The 25,052-nt window shown below is 34.8% G+C and overlaps 1 protein-coding gene across 9 annotated transcripts in view; it reads left to right on the top strand.

The window, feature by feature from the left end:
• Positions 1 to 25,052, top strand: part of CEP170 (centrosomal protein 170) — a 91,522-nt gene that overhangs the window by 20,214 nt on the left and 46,256 nt on the right. For 2 of the 9 annotated variants that reach the window (XM_071739095.1, XM_071739098.1), the window contains exons 1-8: positions 1,139 to 1,366; positions 5,054 to 5,143; positions 10,706 to 10,787; positions 11,376 to 11,431; positions 11,539 to 11,701; positions 13,967 to 14,101; positions 20,365 to 20,838; positions 23,412 to 24,058. In XM_071739095.1, the coding sequence (XP_071595196.1) occupies positions 1,262 to 1,366; positions 5,054 to 5,143; positions 10,706 to 10,787; positions 11,376 to 11,431; positions 11,539 to 11,701; positions 13,967 to 14,101; positions 20,365 to 20,838; positions 23,412 to 24,058 (1,752 nt within the window). In that variant the 5' untranslated portion in view covers positions 1,139 to 1,261. Of the gene's footprint in view, positions 1 to 1,125; positions 1,367 to 5,053; positions 5,144 to 10,705; positions 10,788 to 11,372; positions 11,432 to 11,538; positions 11,702 to 13,966; positions 14,102 to 20,364; positions 20,839 to 23,411; positions 24,059 to 25,052 lie in introns of those variants that run through there. The other 7 variants (XM_071739104.1, XM_071739102.1, XM_071739101.1 and 4 more) reach the window with 7 other exon arrangements.

Genomic DNA, 25,052 nt, shown 5'->3' with positions numbered 1-25,052 from the left:
GCAGCGCTGGCACCGTTGTCTTTCTCAGTGCTTACAGGATAGTTTTGGTTTTGAGAACATCCGTGCATTCTTGTTAGTATGTACATTGTGCTCAAGTCTGCTACAGGCTTATGTCTACTTACAGTACATTTGCTGCCCTTGTGTAATTTCACTTAATGACATTCAAATAAACCAGCTGTTCGGTACTGAGAGGAATGCAGACTGGTTGCTTTTCATTTCTTTAGGTGTTTTTTAATTTATTTATTTATTATAATTAAAAAAAAAATAAATTTGTGAATACAGAGGGATAAAAAAAAAAAAAAATGAATGAAATAACTGGTTTAGCTTGCTTTTTCTGAAAGAGATTTAGAATGTTCTTAAAGGCTTATCCAAATATCAACCAATGAATTACTGTGGAGAGTGTGCTTTTAATTGTATTTTGTCCAGTATCAAGTAGGCCATATTATGTGAAGAAGTTTTCTGTAAGACATGTATCCAGTTTTCAAGTTCTATTTTTCCTGTGTATTTTATGACATTTTAAATTGTTGTGGAGGTTTTTAATGTGTTAGTATGTCATTTTGTTTATTGGAAAATTACAGTGAAGTTTTGAAGGAACACTGCTTTCGGGTTTATTACTTTATATATAACTCTTAAGTTGTTCATTTTGCTCTGCTTTTTTTACATTTCTAAATATACACTGTTAAAGTTTCGAGAAAATCTATTTTGATTTAAGAAGCAAAACTTCTGTAATTTAAACTTTCACTATGTGCTGTACAGAGGAACTGAGCTTAAAACCAAATGAGGTAGTTCTTTTTCCGCAGGAAAATGTAAAGGCACATATGCAACTTACTTGCTCCATGTAAAGAATAATTGCCACATTGTTTATTGGTTGTGATAGTGTAGCATGAATGTAGCAATTAGCTTGGTCAAATGTTAAAAAGGGGTCATATAAGTGGTCAAATGTTAAAAGCATTTCTGAGGACTTACTGACAACTTTGGCATTAACTAGCTGCTTGCTCATTCTGAAGAAGCTTAACTCTGATTAAATTTGCCTACTTGCATGAAGCCTCAGACTATGTAAGTCTGGAGCCTGTCCCTTCCTGTGATTACTGGATTCAGTGCATGCTATTGAAACTGCCACATTTTCAGAGGCTTTTTGTATTCTGTTAGTGGTGTTTGCTGAGCAGGATATGTAGCTAAAAATAACTGAAATGCATTTCTGTCTATCTTTCTCGTTGCAGGATGACGTAGCTTTGCCAAGGATTTATCAGCTAAGCAGAAAATGAGCTTAACATCCTGGTTTTTGGTGAGCAGTGGAGGCACCCGTCATAGGCTGCCACGAGAAATGATTTTTGTTGGAAGAGATGACTGTGAGCTAATGTTACAGGTAATTGCATCAGTCTTCCATGTGCAACTGCTCAGTTCTTGAACTTAATGCAGCAGTTTCGTATTCCTTTTGTAAATCAAATTCGCCAGATGTTGGAAGAGTGATTGTTTTGAATAATATTGTGTGTTTATAGAAAGTTAGTCTAGATGTATTGCCATCAATCATTCAGTTACTGTTGGATGGCATTGTCTTCATATGAATCATGTAGAGAATGCAAGAGTAGATGATGAAATAAATCTTCAATTGTGATCAGTAAAGGGACTGTGTACTCCATGAAATGTGATAAGTGTACTGGATGCTTTTGAAAAGGCCCTTCGTTTTTCTACAATTTGTAACCTAATTTAATCAGTGATTTGATGTACTCCCTACGTCCCAATCTTGTTGTAGAAAAGCAAATGAAATTAGTATAAAAGGTTATTTCTCTGTCTCTAAGGAAGTTGAATGACTCAACCTCAGTAGTGGTTTCAGTGGAACTAGAAAAATACAAGTCGTGGTCAAAAAGCAGTTTGATACTTCTGTAACTTCCTCAACTTTCAGAATCACTGTGCAGGCCTTCTGGAGGCATGTAACCATATCATGTACCCATATGGCGTATATTTTGCCCTATCAAAGCTGTAGTCATCTGAGTTGCTTCTCAGATGGTTTTTTTTTTTTTTGAGTTGTTAATAGTAATATTTTGGGAATTTCTCCTTGTGTCCTTGTCTTCAGTTACTGTAGGATTGAATTTCAAAATTAATATTCTTAACCCTTCATACCATGCAATACAATATTTTTTGTTTGGATTTTTTTTTCCAGGAGTTGTGTCTGCAGTCATTAATGGCCAAATTAGAATCTCACTTGCCATGAAATACCTAGAAACTTATTTCCTATTTTATGTGTATTACTCAGCATGTCATATTGTGAATATTGGCTGCATTTGGCACTCAGCCTCAGAAGGCATCCAAAAATTGTAAGGGTAGTACCTTATCCTGTTAGAGAGTACTTGAAAATACTCATAATGTCTCTTTTAAGACAGACAGCATATGATGTGTTAGTGATTTATGAGGGAAGTATTAAAAAAACAACCAAAAAACCCCACAAACAAACTCAAACCCCAAAATGAACACCAGAAGCAACCAAAAAACCCACCACTAGCTTGTTGTAATGAGTTGTTGACTTATGGGAACCTTGTCTTCCTTTTCTCTTCCCTATGCCATCTCCTGTCCATGGTTGATGAGTTCTTCGAGTGAAGCAGAATACTGAAACATTTATTATTTTGTGTTACAAAACTTCAGTCATCATCACCTTCAAAAGCAGCTGTTCCTTTGATTAAAATTGTAGAATGGATTAAAGTAATTTACAAGTGTTATTTGTTGTCTGCTGACTTCAGAGGTAGTAAAAAGAATCAGGGGGCCTGTTGATTTTCAAGAATGTTCTCTTTAGCCTGCTGTTAAGTCTACATGCCAGCATGGCTGTAACACCACATACAGAAGCTGAAGGGGGAGGAACTGACCAAAAAAGAAGCTAATAATGTGTTCTTGTTCTGTATGTATAGCCTTTTGTGTAGGACCTTCCCTTTTACTCTTGAAAACTTGGTTGTTCTCTTACTGCAAAGCTTGTGGACAATGCATGATAAAGAAAACAGAATTTAATGCTTTTATTCATAGTCTCTTGACAGAAGACATGTTACAAAAGCCTTATTAAAAAGCATTTCAACTATGTTGCATGCTTGACAGAATTAGACTTCAGATTTGTATCTAACCATTCTTCTAACAGACATTTTGTTCATGTCTGGGAATACAGGTTTACTTTCACTGGATTATTTTCTAAGTGTACTCAGACGTAGTGTGCAGTCTTTTTATGTAGCTAGCTGTTCCAATGCATCATCCTGGTTGAGGATAAATACCACATTTGTGCCTTTTTTCACTGTTATGTTCAGAAACTTTTTCATTTTTTGTGGATGAATCACCTTCAAGGTGAAAGATTCTACAATATTCGTAATACCAAAATTATTTCCAAAGAATACTCCTATATTCTGTAATCTCAACGTTTTTTTAGTAATCTGGATTAGATTGAAGTGTCTTTGTCTAAAATAATACTAGTCACAAATTTATCTTAACAGAGGCTGGAGTTTTCCTACAGCTCTCACAATAGTTATTCTGTGACTTTTTAATTTTTGCCATCATATAAAAATATTTTTACAGGGTCTGGCTGGGATGGATTTAGTTTTCTTTATAGAAGTCCTGATGGTACTGTGTTTTGGATTTGAGGCCAAAAGACTGTTGATAAAACACTAGTATTTTAGCTCTTTCTGATCAGTGGGTGCAGTTTCAAGGCATTCTCTGTTTCTCATTCTGTTCCTCCCACACACACATGGCTGTGTTGGGGGTGCAAAAGAAGTTGAGAGGGAACTCAACCAGGACAGCTGACCCAAACTGGCCAAAGGGATATTTTGTGCCATATAATGTCATGCTCAGCAGTAAAAACTGAGGGAGGCAATTCTGGGGAAGGTAACCACTGCTCCAAATTTGGCTGGGCATTGGTCTGCTTGTAGGAGGTAATGAGTGATTGCCTCTTCATCCCTTGATTGGTTTTGTTTCTTCTTTCTTCTCCCTCTTGTATTTGCTGCTTAAAATATCTTTAACTCAACCCATACGTTTTCTTGTTTTCCTCCTCATCCCACAGGGGCAGGAGGGAGTGTGTGAGCAGCTGTGTGGTGCTTAGCCAGGGTACCACAGTCATAAAAAATACTTTTGATAATACTTAAATGTAAATGGAAGGCTGCAATAACAAATGAGATGGAAAAATGGCATTTGAAAGATTTGCACAATCTTTGCACCAGTAAAGATCATCTGCAATGAGTAAAAATGAGTCCAATTATATGCAAGTTATCTAAGCCTGAAGCATGTATCCAGCCCCAGCTCTTCCTTGCTGGAAGGCATCACCTCAGGCTGCAAACACTTGGCCATGGGCAAGTGGTGGAAGAGGGAGTTAGCTGTTAGGTAGGTAGTGTTCTCTGGGGAAAGAGTAACAAGGATTGTTCCTGATCTATAGATTGACATTTGGATGTGAAATAAAGAATTAATTGAATAAGTAAATGCTGGAGTGCTTAAATTATGGCAGAGGAGTCAGAAGGTGCCAGAACTGATGGGAATTCAGGAACTGCTCAGACATTTAATGAAAAAGTGGTAATTTGTTTAGTAAATTGAGATCAAGGAGAAACAATTTCAGTGCTTGTATTTCTATGATAAGTATCCCATGCAAAATAATGGAAGAATTATTGATGCATGTCAGGAAACTCTGCGTTTCAGAGAGAACAACAAGACCACAGAATCATACTCATGTTTGGAAAGATGCATGTAGTTATGGAAATAGAGATAAATAAAGGTGAAGTTGATGATGTTGTATTAAACATCAATGATACTATGGTGAACTGAAAAAAAAAATCTTTGGATAATATATGGCTGGATCTGACTCATAATCACATTTTAGGGAACACTAAGAAAATAATTCTGAATTACTTTTGGGATTCTGCTATGGGCAGCTGGGGCCAGAGTTGAGTATAGTTAGAGACTGAGTTTTTTTCATATATAGGACTAATTTTTTTTTGTATATAACATAGATAAATTGGCCACTTTAAGGCATAACCATTAATACTGTCTTGATCTGCATTTTAAATGCCTCATTTAATTTTTTAATATGTTTTAGTCACGAAGTGTGGACAAGCAACATGCTGTACTAAACTATGATGCCTCTACAGATGAACACTTGGTGAAGGATTTGGGCAGCCTGAATGGGGTAAGTTAACATTAGAAATGGGTAGCTCCCCATACTCTTTTGTATGTTCATCTTGGGCTTTTTTTTTTGAGCAAGGAAAGTCTGACTTAACAACTGTAGACTAATATGTTTTTGATGTAAGAATGGAAATAAGGGAATATTCAAAAGGAAAATGTTGGGGAGTTGTTTTTGAGTTTTCCACTACATGTTATTTAAATGGCTGCAGTAAGTTTTGGTAATAAGAAGGCCTTGGGAGTAGTAAAAACTTGAAAGAATAAAAATGAATATGTTACTCTTCTGTATTTCAGCAATGTAGGACAAAAAATAAAACCTTGATTATATTGTTAAAAAGCCATTTCAATCCCTAAAATTTCTGGCTAAGAAATTTATTACATATGCTGTTTCTTTTTTCTCCTTTTTCTCACACAGAAAATAATGTTAAACTGTGCTTCATATGTGAAAAAAAATAAGTATGCAACAAACATGTTGTATGTAAGATTATTAAATTAATTCTCTATTTGCATTTAGTTTTTCAGTATTCTTTTTGTCAAAATGCCTACGACTGTGTAGTTGTCATTTACAAACTAATAGAAGAAAAATATAAAGTTATAAGCAAAATAAAGTTCCATATTATATTACACTTGAAGGCTTTTCTAGCAATTTTGTATAAACATTCTAGGTAAGCTTCACCTCTTATAAATATTTTTAATATAATAGATTATTCAAACATTGGTAACTTTGTCATATTTTTGTAGATATTTCTTTTTGAGCTGTTTATAAACATTAGTAATGATTGCTATTTTCTGTAATTTTAAATGTTTGGCTGTGTCATTAATACATGTGGAATAAAATCATGAGTTCATCTATGATTGCTTATTTGAATTAATATTTGGAATGTACTGGTAATGTTTAAAAAAAACAGAAGATGAAGAAGTCTCAAGTTATTGCCTGTTAGCATTGATTTAGGTTTTGGTGTTTGATCTTGAAGCACATTTCAAAATAAAAACCATGTTACTCTCTCTATTAGCTTTTTCTGTATTTTAAGATCCCTAACTCAGCCTGCCAAAGAGTCACCCTCTACTCATATGAAATCAGTGTAACCTAAAGGATTTAATCCTTTGAATAGCTGAAACATGTAAGAACTTTGCTCCTTAAATATTTAATATAGCACTGTATTTTGAGAGTAAATAAGTGTATTGTTTCAAGGCAGTGATCAAAATTTTATTGAGCACATAGTAGTTTTTTGCTGAGCCATTTGATTTTGTTCCCTAATTCTATGTTACTCCTGTAGTCATAAATTTTCATCACAAAACTTGAATTTCATAATTAAGATGTGTGAAAGGCCTTCATTTGACTTCTTTCTTTGCCTCTGATAAAGGGCTTTCTGTTACTTGCTTTGCTTGATCTGCTTAATTCTCAGATTTGAGTTGTCAGTGGCTCTTTATCTGTTTACCCAGAGACATCAAAGGAATGTCTCTCTTCTTCAGTTCTTCTCTCCTACAGTTCTGGGACATGGAATATCAAGTCTTAGGAGTTCAGTCCTTGCTCTTTGTCTTCACAATACTTCCCATCTCTTTCCAACCCAGTTTTTCTTACACATATTTACACACATGGTTTCAGGTCAGAAGTGGAAACATTATTATGTGACACCACACTTAATTGTGTAGCAGAATAATATATACACTGTCTCTGTACCATGTGGTGAACTTCTAACCGGGCAATAATTCTTTAAGTCTAGCTACAATCTCCTACAAACACCACCTTTCTAACAGCCATATCCCTCTTTTAGTGCTTCATCAGCTTCTACCCATTCTTACTTTGCTGGCTTCATCAAGAATAAACATTTCATGTGGGTGTCCCCAGTTATTCCCCTTTCTTTGGAGAACATATGTGCACTTTTCTTATCATATGGGACTGCTCCATTCCTGGTGTAATGCACCTTAACCACTCAAGACAATTCAGAGTTTAAGGGGACATATGTCCAAATACATAGGGCTTTTCTTTGGAGTTTTGTGAGTTCCAAATACTTTCATGAGATGAACTGTAATTGCACTGGCTGCAACATTCTTATTTTGAATGTTCTTATTTATGTGGTTGGTTCACACGTGGCCCGGTGACAAGGTTACACCAGTCTTCATTCTGGACTTAGTGTATCTACATTTGAAAATAAAGCAAAATTTAATTTTAATCAGATTTACATGATGTAAAGTTGTATTTCTATAACCCATCATGGCTCTTCCTGCTTACCTTTTATTTAATTCAAAAAAGTTTAAGTAATTTCTCTTTTCTGAAGAAAATGTGTGTATATAATTGGTAAGATATATTCTAGCATTTTGCAAATATCACCAGAATTCAACTGTATTTTTTCCTTTGGCTTGTGACCTCAAAAACATCATAAAAATTATCAAATATCCATGGCCCTGTTGATTAACATTCTTCTCAGGGGTATAAACAGGTTGGTCAAGTCCTTTCACACTGGTGTTTCAGAACTGGATTGCAAAATGCTCAGCAAACTTCCTGAAGGCTTAAAGAGATATAACTTTCTCCATTTGAAGAATAAAGCTTTGGAAAACATTTGAATAAATAAATATGTGCATGGTGTGATATAAAGGGAGAAAAGATTCCATATTTACATAGCTTTAAGCTAGATTTGTCTTCCATCCCAAAACTTGGTGTGGGATTTTAAACCTCCACTAGCAAAACAACTGAGGTTTTGTTGTTGTGTGCCATCAGTTTGGTCATGAGGATGTCTGCAGACTGCACACACTGCTTTCAGAGTTCTTGCTGTTGAGCATACTGTATGCAATGAAGAACACTGACCTGGGAGGAAAAATGCATACAAACCTATATACATATGTGTCTGCAAGGTGGTCTGTATTTCAGGGATTTCAAGTCAATCTGCCTTGGGGATATTCTTCACATGTGTTTTTGCTCTGGACTCTCACAATGTTGAGTTGAATTAAGTATGTGTTAAACACCATTTACCATTTTCATACTTACAGACCATTAAATGGTTATACCTTTTAATTATTTTTTTCTCATGGAAGATATTTTCCAGGAAGTGGGTAAGAAAAATTTTAAATAATGAAATAGACATTATTTTCATTTGAAAAAGCGAATAGAAGAACCCTTTACTATTCTGGGGAAATACATTGTTTCAGCATTTCTATACTTCATCTAATACTAGATTTGAGCAATACAAGCCTTCAAAAATTCAGATTCTTGGCTTATTTAATTATTCAAGTTTATTTTGTGTGTATGTATGCCCCTAACTTCAAAGTGCTTTAAAATAGCACATTTCAGCTGCTGCATTCCTTAGAAACATGTATATGTTGTAGACTTTGTAAGTTTGAAGTAGAATGATTCTGTGGGGTTCTGGTATTCTAAGTCCACAGAACTAGCACAAACCAATAATAAAATTTCTTTTGGAAAGGCACCCTAGATATTTAATCTGTCTCTACTATTAATATGTACTTGTTATGCTAAGTGAAAATGAGCAAGAAGCTGTAATAGTTTTAAGTTTGGAAAATATGCAACTGATAAATAATGCACCAGTCTCATACCAGCTAATCCATAAATATTTTATTTCCCTTGAATTTGCCCTAAATTTAGGCTTTATTTGGGATTTTAAAAGAAGAAGTAGCACAAAGGTACAAGAGACTGTTGGTATTTCTTAAAAGGAAGATGCTTCATTCTTACAAGTTCAGGTGTTACATTCTTTTTAAGTAAGAGGAGAGGGATATTTCAAAAAAGCCATGGGGAAACGTAGGGAAGATGAACTTCAGAGCATAAAGTGTAAACTCTTAAAGCTGATTTATACTTGAGCCTTGAGGAATAGTTTAAGGCAAGATGCTGTGCAGAAGTTTTTTGTCAGCTCACAATTCAGGACAATTGATTAGGGATCTGAAAGACTCTCTGAAAGTGTCTCAATATTATGCACAGTTATGTTTACTGGTTTTTTTTTTCTTTGTAGCCTGAGCTCTGCTTCTTGTAATTGAGAGCTTAATACTCTATTCTGCTAGACAAAGCATGTCTTCACCCTTTTATATTTCGCTTGTCTCTGAGGGAATGTGATTTCGCTGTCTCTGAGGGAATTCAGAAAATGTTGACACAATATAGAGTTTTCCCTGAAGGTAACAAATCCAGTGTAAGAAACAATTCACTGTCACATTTAGAGATTCAGCCTTATTTAGGGAGTTCTAAGAGCATTGGCATGACTTGGGGTGAGCAGAAGGGTCACTTTGAGAGCTGGGAGGTGCAGGCTCTGGGAGAAGTCTTCATCTGAAAGTTTAAGCATTGCCTCCAATGGCAGAAGGACAGGTTGTGAGAAAAACACTCCCTTCTGACCCTCTCTTCTGCCTGAGTATCAGCATCCTTGATTACTGGTATCTGAGGTCAGCATGTGCAAATTCACACCTTACTGATGTTTTCAACCTCTGGGCAGTTTGCTTAACACACTGATGGTCCAACCATCCTCACATTTGTAAGTCAGTCTTTGAAAATGCAGATCAGTTCCAATGAATGAATAAATTTCTTTTTCCTGCTTCTTATGTCTCTTTTAGATTTTATGTAGGTGACTTTCTGGTATTTTCTTCAGACCTTGAGTAATCTTAACTTCAAGACCTCTTTAGTTTCATACACTATTTTTCTCACAGAGATTAAATTATTTTTCATCTCTTCCAAATCACATCCCTCAGGACCATTTTGACTTAAGCAGGTATTATTCTTCCTCCATGCTGCATCTGTAATTAGACATTGTGTTTATCTTGGGTGTTCTCTTGAAATTGATACTATCATGTTTTTGCAAATCAGATCTTGAAATACGAGTGGTGGGTAATCTGTACTGCCTCTAACAGCCAACTCATCTGGCTGGTGAAATTGGGCAAACTTTAAGGTCTGTAAATCTTTCTCATAGATCACTGGAAGGTTGTCTGACTTTTCAATGATGTTTTCAATAGTAATTTCAAGGAGAGAGGATCACTTACTGCACAGTAACTGAATTTTCAGAATGTATCATTGATTTTTTAGAATTTGTTCTGCTTTGCTGCTAGCTGGTATGATGATGTTATTTCTGCTTGCAAATGTTTTTATACCTACTCTTTGAGTTGCAATATATTGAATTCTTTACCAGTGCTGTTTGGAGTTATTGGGATGCTCTAAGTTGATCCATTTTTCCTTTAAGTCCTTTGTCAATGTTTAGAAATTATAAGCTACCTCAGAATCAGTGTTGAATGCTGTATCAATGTGATGATAAATGAATTCTGACATCTAACTGCAATTGAAAAAGAAAACTACAAGAAAAATAAGTGGAGGTGTTAATTTGAATCAAACAGATTCAGTAAATACTGCTAACAAGATTAAACTTGCAAGAAACTTTTCAAGGCCAATGTGGTGTCAGCAGCCTTGGTTGGTGACTGGTGTTAGCATTTCATTTGAAATAGAAATTTCCCAGTGAATAACCAGTAGAAAAATTGTGGTGCTGAAAACTTCAGAATTAGTTTGTAAAAAACAAAAAACTATTGCTGATTTGTCATTGTTTTGGACTTTAACATCATCTCTTTCTGTCTTCATTTATTTCTGTAGACATTTGTGAATGATGTGAGGATTCCAGAACAGACATACATCACTCTGAAGTTAGAAGATAAATTGAGATTTGGATATGATATCCTTGTCATAAAAATTGTACAGTTCCCGGACACACTTTTCTTGCTAAAAGTATGGTTGTGTTAAAAGAAGGGTTCTCCTTATTTGAGAAGTGACTTCCTATATTAGAAAAATGACATTTTTATAATATTGTATGTTGTTCAGAATTATTCATTAAGGACATTTCATTGTTTCTCACCACAGGAAAATTCAACTTCCTATTACTATTTAAAACCTAATGTGTAATTTCTGTTTTGCTAAGAAACTTGACTTTTCTTGGAGGCACATATACAAACATTGTATCATATGAGATTGTATACAATTAGAAGAGATTACAGGTAACTACTTAGCAACATAAAAGGAACAAAAAATAGAGAACACTTGTATTATTACAACATTAAGGTATCTACTCAAAGTTCTTTCTACAAGTAGTAAATAACTGAACTATGCATTTGCTTTGAATATGACTGTACATGCTAGTCCTGACCACTATGTAGAATGGGTGTCACCATTTCAGGGGCAGAATAGTCTGCATAACTGTTGTTTCTCTGTAAAATCTATCTGTGAATTGAGAAATCATTCCAGTATTTTCCTTAACATTTCCTACATACTAATCTTTTTACTGTTGTCAGGGGAGAGATGAGGGTCCCTGAAGAAGCACTTAAGGTAACAATGTGCAGTTCCTAGGTGGTGTTCTGTCATTCTGTGGTTACTGGTAAGAGGGTTTTTTCACTCTCTGACAATATTTTTTGTCTTTATTTAATGTCACGTAGCATGAAAAATTCACAAGCCAACTCCAATTATCCCAAAAATCTTCAGAGGCAGAAGGGTCAAAGCAGACTGTCTCCAAAAGCTCGGAGTCCAAGGTAACAGATACCACAGCTGAACTGCATCACAAAACTACAGAAGCACTGAAATCTGAAGAGAAATCAATGGGTAAGTTTCTTTTTTTGTTGTTGCAGAAGCACATAAAATTGGAAAGATTCTTTGTTTGCTTTGTTAGGATGTTTGTGAAATTATATAGGGGACGGGGAAGGGTAGGAGGTTTTTTAGTCTGGAGAAGAGGAGGCTGAGAGGAAACCTGATTGCTCTCTTAAGCTACCACAAAGGTTGGAGCGAGGAGGGAAAAAGCCTCTTCTCCTTAGTGAACTGTGGTAGGACCAGAGGAAATGGATGGAAGCTTCATCAGGGGAGGTTTAGGCTGGATGTTAGGAAACATTTTTTCACTGAGAGCACTGTCAGGAGTTGGAATGGCCCAGAACAGTGGTGTAGTCACCATCCCTGGAGGTATTTAAAAGGTGTTTGTACCTGGTCCTTAGGGACACGGTTTAATTGTTAGATTATGATGTTGGTCAAAGGTCGACTGGATGGTTTTGGAGGTCTCTTCCAACCTAAAATATTCTGTGATTCCATTTGTGTTTAACTGAAAATATTTATACAGGAACAATTTGTACTTTTACCACCACAGTTGTCAAATGTGCTCTTTTTCCTTTTTTTTTTTTTTTTTTTTTTTTTCCTTCTTAAATAGATGAGGGGTTTGTGTGTTTCTTTTAGAAATAGTAGCATTCATTGTTTGATGGATCAAGCTAGAACCAAAGCATTCTATTGTGGTTTAAAAATTTGTAGAAACTGTAGCTTTGGTCTTTCTGGTGTCGCCTTCCATATTTATTTAATGTGTCATGGTCACTCTGCTGTGGGTGTCTTCCTCAGTGTGAACCTTGCTAAAGTTTATTTTTCATCTTACAATAACTTCTTGTGTTACCTGTTACTACAGGAGGTAACCACAAGAATGAGAAAGGGAATCTGGTATTGTTGTTTCCTTAATACAGAACTGATTATGTTTGACTCCTTAGGTCAAGGCTGTACAGTTTTACTTCAGTCTAATCCATTCTTCTGGAAGTCTCACTTGAGAATTCTCTTCCCCACATATAGGATTCTGTGGGGTAACTACTTAATCCATTAGGCTGATCTAGCCTATTAAGGATACATAATTAGCTTAGCCAGTACTTCAGTATTCCTGTTCAATATGGCTTATCAGTATTCAGGTCCTTTTACATTTTCATGAACGGAAACACTGTTTTTTTTTTTTATCCTCATATTCCATTTTTCTCCTTACTCTTCCAAACATAGAAGTCAAAGTTAAGGATAGGGATTTGTATTTGAGTGCAACTCTCAGAAGCCTTTTGGGGATTGATTCTCTCACTTTTGCTGTATTTATGTATAACTGTTTACTATTGCATCATCCATCCATCAAGTTTTTAAAAACAATTCAATATTGACTAAAGTGTAATGCTGTTTGAAAAAATAATACCATCTTCATATTGAAACTTCTGGAATGGCTGTGACATTATATATCATGTTTCGAATGGCAGTGAGTAAAACATTGAATAAAATGTTGAAATGCAAGATAGGCTACTTGGCTGGATTTGAACAAATTATGCTATTTTATATAAAGACTGTTTAAAGTATCTTTGGGATATAAGTATGATCCTAGGATAGCTAAATTGCAGTGGGTTGAAGTATTCTTGCAAGAGATCAGGTCAAAACTAATCCAGTCAATTTATCATCAAGGTAGGAATCCTAGATATATTAGTGTGATTTTTCTTGCTTAATTATGTGTATACATCTTTCATAAGGAAAAGCATTTTCAATTGCACTGTAATTTAACTTTTGCCTTTAACAACAAAAAAAAGTTATGCTCAGTAGAATTTTATTTTACACAAGGTAACTTTCAGCACTCCATAGTAGCTGCCAACAATTTGGAACCTTGGCAACATTGCAAAATTTGATCAGTTTTTCATGCAGTGAGTTCAGATTTCACTGAAAGGTCAATGTGGGTAAAAGTGAGAATCTTCTCACAGAAATAGCACTTAACGGCTTTAAGGAATGTGCTGCTATACTGATGACTTTAAACTGAAAGCAGAAAATAATGTTTACAGATATATTGGGGTAACAATAAGAGATGTCAGCTGCCTTTGCATAAACGTTTGTGCCAGTTTTGATTAGGTCATTAGTAAGCTTTTATATTTAGAGCCCAGATCAGTTATCCAGCCTCCGAGTTTGTTTTGTGTGTCAGCAAATGCATGCAACCACTTCAGCTTCCAGGACAAATGATTCAAACAAATGACTCTTCATGTTATTTTCACCTAAATATCCCAGCTAAACAGAAGTAATTTCCTCTGCTTTGGGCTGTTTTTATAGATCTTTCTGCCATGCCTCGTGGGACCCCTTTGTATGGACAGCCAGCTTGGTGGGGTGATGATGAAGCTGATGAAAAAAGTGGTTGCAAGCCAGATAGCAAGCATGAAGAAAAAAATCATGAGACAGGGGCTTCAGGTAAGTCTGTTGTCCTGTTTTTCTGGGGTTTGTGCTCTCTAGTAAAATACATATATCATTATATATTGAACTGAACATATATTTATATTTGGAGGGTTCAGAGATAGTTTGCATAGATCAAAGCCTATTAAAATGAAGTTAGTTTAAACAAATTTATTCTGCGAGAAACTATGCATTTCCAGAGAACAATTTCATGGGTAATGCATCAGCTTTCTACTATATAATACAATCTGTGATCAGTAAATATAGCAAATAATGTTAGCTGAATCTTAGTCTTATCAGTTTAATCTGTATCTGTCATTTTATATTCTCAAAATTGCAGATAACATAGGGATATTTTATCAAAATAAGTTCTGAAAATAAATGGTGCTGTAAAGTGATCTATGCTAAAATTCTCTTTCGTAATTCAGTAATGCTGCTACATTTCATAGCTCTTGCAGTAGAGGTTTGCACAGTATAAGGTTAAACTGGTAATGTTTATTTATTTCCTCGTAATACAGATTTTTTTTTTCTAATTAGCTTATTTATACACAATTGTATTGCCAAAACTGTGTTTTTATTCTTAAATGCCAGTATCTGTAGCAAGCTAATATAACAAAAGTGACTTCTTCGATGTACTCTACTGCATCTATCCAACTTTATTTTTAAAACATGCATGTTTTTTGCCCTCATTAAATACAGGATTATTAAAACGTTAAATCCTGGCTTTGTTACCATGCCATTAACAAGTTGTGACACAAGATTCCAAATTCTATTTATTAGCATAGATATTTTTTGTTATTTTTCATAACTTTAAGTTGCTTTTTCAGAAGCAATATTGCATCAAATGATTTACATGCTCTTGTATTTATTTTACCAAGAGTTTTTTCAGAAAATGATCAGTGCATCTGTGTCTGATCCTGAGTTCAAAGAAAACTAAGATTCCAGCTTTCTCTGAAATTAATCAAGGAGGTGCAATCTGTTTCAGTAATAAGCAAAAATAAGTTTGTTCTAGACAGAACTCCATCAATGGGCATATTTTTGATATGCTTTGCCTCATTGAATTCATCAAAAGTTAAATGATGAATGGAGAAAATGAGCTAATACTCTACACTGATTTTGTTTGGTTTTCATATGTGTGTGTATATATATGTATATATACATATTATATATATATAATTTGGGCCTGGAGCCTTCTTGACAAATACAACATTTCTCTTTTTTAAAATGTGCAGTATGTTTGAAATCCGTTTTGTCTATGTTATTGATGTTTAATCATGTATTTATATTGTACAAATAGAATTAATCTAAGTTTAGTGTAGAAATTGTTTTTATTTACTCAAACTGAAAGGGTAATAAATCTGCAAAAATACTCCTCAGTTTGAATAAGTATATACTAAACAAAAGCTTCTGTGAAATGTTATAGGAAGACACTTCTGGGAAAAAACCAAAACCTGACATTTTTTCAAAACAATTTAATTTGGGAGGATGTGGAACTAAAATCCCTTGTATATAAAAGTGATTTATTTATCTTGATCACTTAATCTCTGAGTAGACATTAGTTGTATGTTTTACTAATCTGGTTTTTGACTGTTGTATAATTTTTTTAGTAGTGGTGGCAACCTGAGAAGGCAGACCAGATAAGAGTTGACTTTTGCCTCTATGGACACATTGCTTCTATCTCTGAACACTATGTATAGAAGTGTGCAAAAAAATGTCCTGCATGTTTTCATACAATTATAAAATCAAAACATAAGCTTTGGGGGTCACTTTGACCTGCAGTTATACTTCATGAAAACATTAAGTTGATAGTATGTATTTTCTTTATGCATCTCAGTTTTATAGATGATGGTTGGCAGTCAATATGAAGAAACATTTTCATAAAAGGAAATTGGAAACTTGTCAAGACTGTCATGTTTGGATATTTTTTAAATATAAATGAACCTCTATAAAGATTTGCAGGATTGATGCAGCTGTTTCTTTTTTGCATGGACTAAATTATATTAAGTATTTAAAACACTGATTTGGAACATGCTTCCTAATGTAAAATGGCAAACAGTAAGCACAGTACCAGTGAATTCACTTATGCAAGTTCTTAAATATTTTGTTCAGAAACTCAAATCAATAAGGTCTGGTATCACTGTAAAAAATAAATCTTAGAAGATTCTGCTTCATGCTTTCATGCTTTGATATATTATTATTCACTGAATAGAAAATAAGGCCTGAATTATAACAGATGGGGTGAGGTTTAATGAGAGATTGAAATGGGAGATTTCTTTCTGCTAAGCCAACTAGAGACAATTAGTCTTTACAGTCTCAAGTTAATGAGATTATTTCAATGTTACTGTCTGTCTATCACAACAGGAACTCACTGATGGAAATTTTTTGCAAACAGAGCAGAATAGGCTGAAAAACTTAAGAAAAGGAAAAACTTTTAACCTTTATTCAGACATGCATGTTGCTCTAATAATCTGTAGATCTATTAGTCAGTATTAAATTGAGCAATTGCATATCCACCTATGATGTGACTTTATGCTGCAGCTCTTAAACTTACATGTCAATGGCAAGTTTACCATGTGTGTAATTTTTATTATTGCCATGTGTTACGTTCCCACTTCCTGAGAAAACAAATGACTGCATTTTCTGTCAATATCAGTAGTAGCTGTAGAATTTTACACCATTTTAGCCTCTCCCAGAAATTTAATAAAATATAGAAGTCAGTCTTAAACAGGCTTTAAGCAGCTGAAGTGATATTTTCCACTTGGCATGAAGTTCTTTTAATTCCAGCATTGTGTAACAATATATCAGATTAAATGTTCCTTACACTAAAGAAGCAGTGTCATTTTAAGGTAAAGCATTGCATTGTTCTGGAAATTCCAGTGTAATCAGTGTGTTTAGGAGATTACACACATATGTTTAAGCACTATCATTAACTTTAAAGTTCCTAGAAGTTTGTTCTAGAATTTTGCTGAGTTTTGGCCATGGGATACATGCAGCCACTTTACAAAGCTGGCTTTGTAAAGCTTTAACAGCAAATATGCACAGTGTCATGGAGAGCTTACAGAAGTTTTTAGAGACATCACAGCACTAACTTAAGGTTAGTTTTGCCCTTTTTCCCACTTTGTCACCTTTAAACCATACAGTTAAATAATTTATTATGAGAGGTGGAGATTTCTGACCAATAGTATTTTATGCCTTTATTGAGAGAGGGCAATTTTGTTACAGATTATGACAACATTTAAAGACAAAAAGTGGTATTATGGAGGGAAGGGGAAAGGAGAAAAAGAAATTCTATAAAGCATTCAGTGCTCTAACTTCATGTTCTTCACGTTAAATATATCATCTCACAGTACCAAATATAAAACTACCATATAAAAAAATATTTTGGCATATCATGTTAATATATTTTGACTGCTCCTTACACTTTCTACAAGAAATGCTTTTCTTCAGGCTTACAGACATTTTTTAAAAAATTTTTTAAGTGCTTTGTAAATTCCAGTTAGGGTTTTTTTGCAAGTTTTATCAGTATTTTTTTTTTAAGGCTGTTAAAAAAAAAACAAAACACCACCACCTTTCTAAAATTTCTGAAGTCAGTGCAAGGTATTTTTGAAGGTTTCATTCTATTTTTGGAGGTGATAATGTATTTATATTCACAGGCAGTTTCTTGCACATCTGATTGATTGTGTTGAATAGCAAGTAGAATGGCAAGTAAAATTTTAAGAATCTATTTGTGTAACTTAAGAAATGAAGCTTTAAAACCCAGGAAGTCCTAGAAAGTCTAAGTTCTGCTAATGTCACAGAGTAAATGCTACTTTTCTGATTATGATCTCTGAGATTATTCTAGTTAACAAACTCTGAATCTTTGTTTCAACCTGTGATTTCCTAAATATTATGTACTTTCCCCTCTTAGCCTCTCCTAGGCTCATTCTTTCATTAATAGTCTCATTACACTTGTGTATCAGCTTTAGCTACTGCTGCTTTGCTTGCCCTGTAGAAACTGTTGCACAGTTGCCTTCTGTAGCTCTAGACCTATATAGAATGATAGCTAATTCTTTACTGATTCCCTGGTTCTTTTTCTACCCATTTCCCCTCTTTCCAGTTCAGAAATCTTTTCAGTTCCTGAAAAAGTTGCAGTTCACAAGCCATGTGTCTGATTGTTTTCCCAAATACACTTTCAGTTCCACACAATTGCCTTTTTTGCTGTATAGATATTGTGCTTTTTCTGTTTAAAAATTGGATAGCTGTGGTGACCACCATGTCTTCAGTATTTGCTTGAGGGCTTTCTTGTAAACTATGTGTATTTAGTCTGATACATAGTTTTCTTAATCTTGACAGATGGCTTTTTATGGTAGGATTTTTTTATAGGTAAGGCTTTTTGATAGATCACTCTATAATATTTATAAAGCTGTAAGGGCTTGCATGTAGCATCTGGGTGAAAAAATCCTCAGGGGTGGTTCAGATCAGGATATATTAATTTTTTGTTTCCTCATTGTTTTCAGTTTCTTATTCTAATCAATTCTAATGTGTTAACTTGTACTTCAATTTTTTTTTTCATTATATAATATCTGAGTTTTTCTGTTTGATCTGAAAAATACTGGGTGTTGTGTGGCCAGTAAATTGCTCTTGCTGGTCCAAAAGGGAATATTTCTCAAAACATTCTGTATTAGCCAGTACCTTTTGAAGAAACATTGAACACTTTAACACAGAATCACAGAATGTTAGGGGTTTGAAGGGACCTTGAAAGGTGGAATCCAACCCCCCTGCCAAAGGGGTCACACAGGAACACCTATCTTGCTTAATTAATAGTCACAGGAATTGCATGAAATTGTAGGCTTGAAGCTCTGAATAGAACCATGGAGAAAAAAGTAAAATTATGGGTAAACTGACTCTTTGCTAGATCACTCTCCTGCTCAATGACAGTGTTCCATACTGCAAGGATCCTGGCTTTTAGATAAAACAAACTACAGCAGCAGTATTATCTACATAGGTTATTTTACCCAGTTGGTAACCAAGCATGGCAATAATGAAGAATGTGTGCTATTTTTGTTATCACTCCATCACATCATTCTTTTTTAACATTTCCAGCTGTTATGTTGTCCCTTAGTTCTTTTACTAAAGCATGTTTTTCTGAAGAACAGCATAGGTACATTATGCTGTCCTGCATCCTTTATACCCTAAACTCCTGACTCCAGTATAAATCTTTCTGTTGCTACCTTATTGCAAAATAATTTCATATACACATGTTAACTGTCTCAGCAAATACAGGGTAGCTCTTTTTAGCACCAATAATCTACTAATTGCATTCTTCCATTCCTTTACTCGGCAGCCTAAAATGATTTCTTAAACATCTTAATGTGTTCATCATAAATCACACAGGAACTATTTCCAATTCTTTTGCTGGAACTTAACTTTGCCCTTGCTGGTAACATCTTAAGTGTCTGCTGCTTCTAGCACATCTCCATGACAGATATTTTGTCTAGCTTACCAGCTCATGAAGTGCAACCAGAAGTTTGTTTTCTTAAAGGCATTTTGGTAGCTTTGCTGCAACCACAAAGAGCTTTAACCTTCATTCTGTGGGACTTTGAATTACTGTCCCACACCTTTCCGCATTTGACATTTTTAACCAGTTAGAACATGGCTTAGCAACATTCTGCATGCCTACAGCTATTGCTACTTACTCTTTTCATCTACACATTATGGAAACAAGTGGAATAAGAACACATGACAGTAGGATTTAGGTCAATGTCTTGGTTGTATCTTTTGTAGAAACAAAGTATTTGAATTCTAAAACACTTGCCAGTGCTTAAGCAGTGTTAAACTTCTGAAGCCGGAATTAATGTTTATCTTGCATTAATGTGTGAATTGTGTTTACAATGAATTTTACCAAACCAAGTTATATACTGCAGCAGATAAAGCCAGATTGCTAGCACTTAATTTGGGGTCATCTTGGTTTGATGGTTCCCCAGTTTGAATAATAACCTCAACTGTTTCTCTAATGTGATTTATCTGTATTCCTTGTGCTAATAAGACATCTGACCTTTACATCATCTGAAAACTTTGGAAATGCACATTTCCTTTTACAAATATAAGTGCATTCCTTACAGCCAAAGTTCATGCTGTCTTTTCTAGAATTATTCTTCCAGAACTACATTACTCAATCTTCCCCACAATCTTACTGTTCATTCCAGAAATTACTTAAGTAGCCTTTACAGGAGTTCAGAAGCTTCTTGAAGAACCTGAAGTTCCCAAGTGTTGTGAAATCTATTTCTTATTTTTCTTAATAGGATGCAGCACAGATGCCAAGCAACCTGAAGAGCAATCTGCAGCTGCAAGTGAAGAACTTTATCCTTTCTGTAGGGAGCCAAGTTATTTTGAAATTCCTACAAAAGAATTCCAGCCACCTTCACAGGTAGCAGAGAGCACTATTCATGAAATTCCAACAAAAGACACCCAAGGCTCCCATGCAGCAGGTGCAGGGCATGCTTCCTTTACCATTGAATTTGATGACAACACTCCAGGAAAAGTAACAATCAAGGATCATGTTACAAAATTCACATCGGAACAGCGTCACAAATCAAAAAAGCCTTCCTCCAGTGGTCAGGATCTGCCTGGACTTCAAACAGTGATGATGGCTGCAGAGAGCAAAGTAGCAGACTGGCTAGCACAGAACAATCCTCCTAGAATGATATGGGAGCCAACAGAGGAGGATTCCAAAAGTATTAAGAGTGATGTTCCAGTGTACTTGAAGAGACTGAAAGGTAAAGTGAATGATTCCAGCTATCCATATTTCTGAAAGCAACAATTCTTCACCAGCATCTGGTGAGTGGATCCCTGAGTCATTGTGGAGTTTGTTTGAAATTACAGATGCTCCACATGTGCACAAGGATCTGCTCTGGTAAATTTTATTGCAGTATTAAATCTTAAACAGAGGACAGAAAATCAAATCCTAGATCATCTCTCAATAAGTAGATCCTTGGAGATAGTCTATTACTGCTGGAAATATCAGGTATTTAAAACATTGATCTTGAAAAGGAAAAAAACCAAAACCTTAATTAAATTTTATATATTTCACATCTTCCCATGCAGTACTTTAAAAGGTAAATTGCTTTTTCAAATCAAAGCTCTGGGGTTCAAATTGTGCCTTAGCAGCTCTTCCAGTAGCATATGTTCTGTGAATATTCATGTTCTCTAAGAAAATAATTTATGACAAACAATGCACTCTATAGTTATTCTGTTTAAATTGATCTTGCATGAGGTTTGAGTTGGGAATCTGAAATAGATGAAGAACTTCTATTTTTTACTAAGCTTGCAGTATGTGGTGTTTATAAGAATGCCACTTGTTGAATGGAGTTCCAGGTTCTTATACATGTTCATTTACTGCACAGAGTGACAGTTCAAATAAAATGAAATCTAATGTTAAGTTTGAGAAGTGTAGTTTCTTTTGGATGCCACTAGCAGAATAAAGAAGAAAGTGGTTTTGATCTTCATATGTTTTGATGTTCAGGTGAAGATTACAGTGCCATTAAAATTTTCAGAATGAAAACTTGTGAATAACTTTTTCAAGTCTCTTATTTCTGTTTTTAATTTCAGGACATTAACTCCACAATTCCCATTTTTCTTGATTCTGCAACATTATCATGTCTAGCTCTTAAACCAGCTAGGGTACAATGTACTTTATCTTCCTGATCAAAAGTCCACTTTTTAAGGCTGACTCTTCCAATTTAAGCTAAAAATTAAAGTTTTGAAAACAGAAATATACCAATGTGCTAGCATTAAGATAGTAACATTGTATTTCTTCTAGACTATATCAAAGCACATTCTTTAATCTTCATGATACTGTTTTAAATTGACAAACATTCTTTAAAATATTAGGCTTATCAGTATGTTAAATAGAAAGGGCTTTTCTTATGAGGTCCTACCTTTTTCCTAGCAGAAACTCCTTGAAGTTTGATGAAATTTCAGCTTTGGGAGGTGTAAGTTATTGGGTGCCTTTGGCCATAATAAATTTCTGAATTTCGTAACCATCTGTGATCTGTTCAAAGTGTCAGTCATCACTTGTACGTTTTCAAATCAGAAAGGTAGAGAATGTACATAGCAATTTTGAAAGTTTAATTTTTAAAAGAATAATTTTTTTTCTCAGCTTTTTCTTACAGTATCCTGTACTGAAGTCACACTGCTAAAGTTATATGACTTTCAATGTGATGTTCATATTTATTGTTATTACTTGGAAAAATGTGAACCATCACAATATTTTCTTAGGTACTGCACAAATAAGTTACATTTCAGCAGATGGGAATGTAAATTGTGATTTCAGCTGTGTATTCAGTGCTGTTAGTGTGATAAGTAAGGTTTGCCAATATGTGATTACTATTTAACCTGAATAGTAGCTGGGTATCCTCACTGTGTAAGTGGGAAATCCTTAAAATAGCTCTGCTTCTGAGAATGAAAAACAGAAGTAATAAAATGCACAAGCTATGTATAGATGAGTAAGACTGATCCCAAAAGAGTTCAAAGAAGGTAAAACTGTTCCATCCCTTCATTGTATATGAGGTTGCTCTGTCTTAAATGTGACTTGCTGTGTATGAGTATCTGGCCTTCCAAGCATTTGCAGGTATACATTGCATAGTATATTTACAGGCATGTATATGATTTATTACACACATAATCCTTATTCATAGATCTCAAATTAGTTTGTGGAATGAATAAGTAATAACAAAAATTTCATGTGCATACATCGGATGGTGGGAGTGAATGATGGAAAAACTCATTGTACTTCTTGGAAAGAGTAATAAAGAATTCATTCCAATTTTCAGTAGACATTTTTCATACTAAATTGGTGTAAAAGTGTAAGGAATCAAACAATATGAACTCTAGCTCTCAGTGGGTATTTTCAGCTACCAAAATGACTATTTTAGGGTTTTCTTTTTCCTCTTAGTCCTTCCTAGAACGTTTCAGTAGTCATTCATAATCAACTGGCTGCATAACAAAATTAGTGTAACTGGGATAGATAGAGCTGGTAAAATACTCACCTTTGTAAGTCACTGATATGTATTCACAGATGAGAATTCTGGTGAAAAGGGTAATTCAAATGCACTGCTGTTACTGATCAGCTTTGAAATTGTTCCATTGTTTGACTCATAGCAAGTTGAATGCATCACCAGGAGCTGTACAAAATTTGCAGATCCAGGTACTAAAAGCTATTGGAGTCTAAACAGAAAAACAATTTAAAGTCATTTCTTTCTTAGTTTGCCTTTTTATTGTGTATGTGTTGGGTTGATGGGGTTTTTCTGTTTGTTTCATTGTGCTTTATATTCTTTTGCTTTGCTTGTAGGGAATAAGCATGATGATGGTACACAGAGTGATTCAGAAAATGCCGGTGCACACCGGCATTACAGTAAGAGGGCAGCACTTGAAGAACACTTAAGGCATCATCATACAGAGCTGAAAAAGTCACACCAGAAAGTCCATTCCACAGAAAAGCAGCAAGAGCAAGCTGGTTTGAGTCAGACTGCCTTTATGATTGAGTTTTTTGATGAAGACCATCCTCGAAAGAGACGTTCTTACTCTTTTTCCCAGAATGTAGGAGCTCTGTGCTCAGAATCTCCATCTCCAACACCTCATGCCCGAGCTGAAAGAGTAAAACCTACATCAGGAGAGAAAGCACTCCCTTCATCTGTGCAGGCTGGCTCATCACATCACAGAGCAGTACATGGTGTTCATGCAAAACTTCTAAAACAAAAATCAGAAGAACCTTCTGCTGCATTACCTGCCTTACAAGCTGCATTGTTAAGGAGTTCAGGAAGTCTTGGCCATAGGCCTAGTCAGAACCAGGAGATGGACAAAAAGTTGAAAAGCCAACATATTTCTGCTGCTACTGAAAAGGACAATGAGGATGACCAGAGTGACAAAGGTACTTACACTATTGAGTTGGAAAATCCCAATTCTGAAGAAGTGGAAGCCCGTAAAATGATTGACAAGGTGAGAAACCTAAACTGTATACTGAGAGGTATGTGGTATGTGGACAATAGTCTACCACTTGAGTTCTTCTTGTTAAAGCTGCTGCAATAGTGCAAGTTTTTAAGCCAGTGTCTAGTGATGAAATACAAAATATTGTAAAAGCAGCAGCTGGCACTTGGCTAAAAAGTTATTCCTGTTTGATCCTGCTGATCATTTAGTTTGGTAGTTTTAATGTTTGGTAGTTTTCACAAGATTTAAGTGCTGTGGGAGTACTTGGCAACAGAACTCAACTTGCAGGCATTTTTGTGAGAGTTAAGAGATTTGAAATCCTTATGTGCCTATAGAAATGCTCACCTGTTCCCAAAATCCTATGGTCTCTGTAGTTTTCAGTATATAAATTGGTTCCATTCAAATTACCATAGAGAAATAGATTGCAAATATTTTCTATGCTTAGAAAAGAAGGTACATTCAATAACAATAACTTAATTTGCAGCATCCGTTATAAAAAGTAAGTATAAAATGCTTTTGTTTTCAAAAAATGTTAATATGATAGCAATTACATCTTCATAGTTGGAATATAGGTATATTCTTCATTAGGCTTAGGAATCTAATGATGACTGAATAATTTTGCTTCTTGGTAACAATATAATAACAATACAAATTGTATTTGCAGTTAAATAATTACAAATAACTCTTTCTTTGCATTCAACAGGAAGATAGTAGCAGCTATGTTTAATTATTTGACCTAACTGAGTCTTGAAGAGGATTTTTTTTTTTCTGTTATTCTTCTGTTTCCCTCGACTGCTGTAGAATGCTGGCATCCAAATCTAGGCAATGTTTTGGCCAATTTAACAGGAAATTCACTGCTTACTCATTCTGCTGCACAATTCTTATTGATTGGTTAATGTGGAAAAAGTATGTTATTTTTACAGAGTGCAGACAACATCCAATGAAGAAAATCAAAGCCAGATGGAAGCCAAAAGCTCAGCTTTGTTTCTCTCCTATTTTAAATTAC

This window comes from Heliangelus exortis, chromosome 3, assembly GCF_036169615.1.
Source record: "Heliangelus exortis chromosome 3, bHelExo1.hap1, whole genome shotgun sequence".
NCBI classification, from domain to species: Eukaryota; Metazoa; Chordata; class Aves; order Apodiformes; family Trochilidae; genus Heliangelus; species Heliangelus exortis.
Note: the sequence above shows the minus strand (reverse complement) of the source record. Positions and strands in the feature narration are given on the sequence as shown.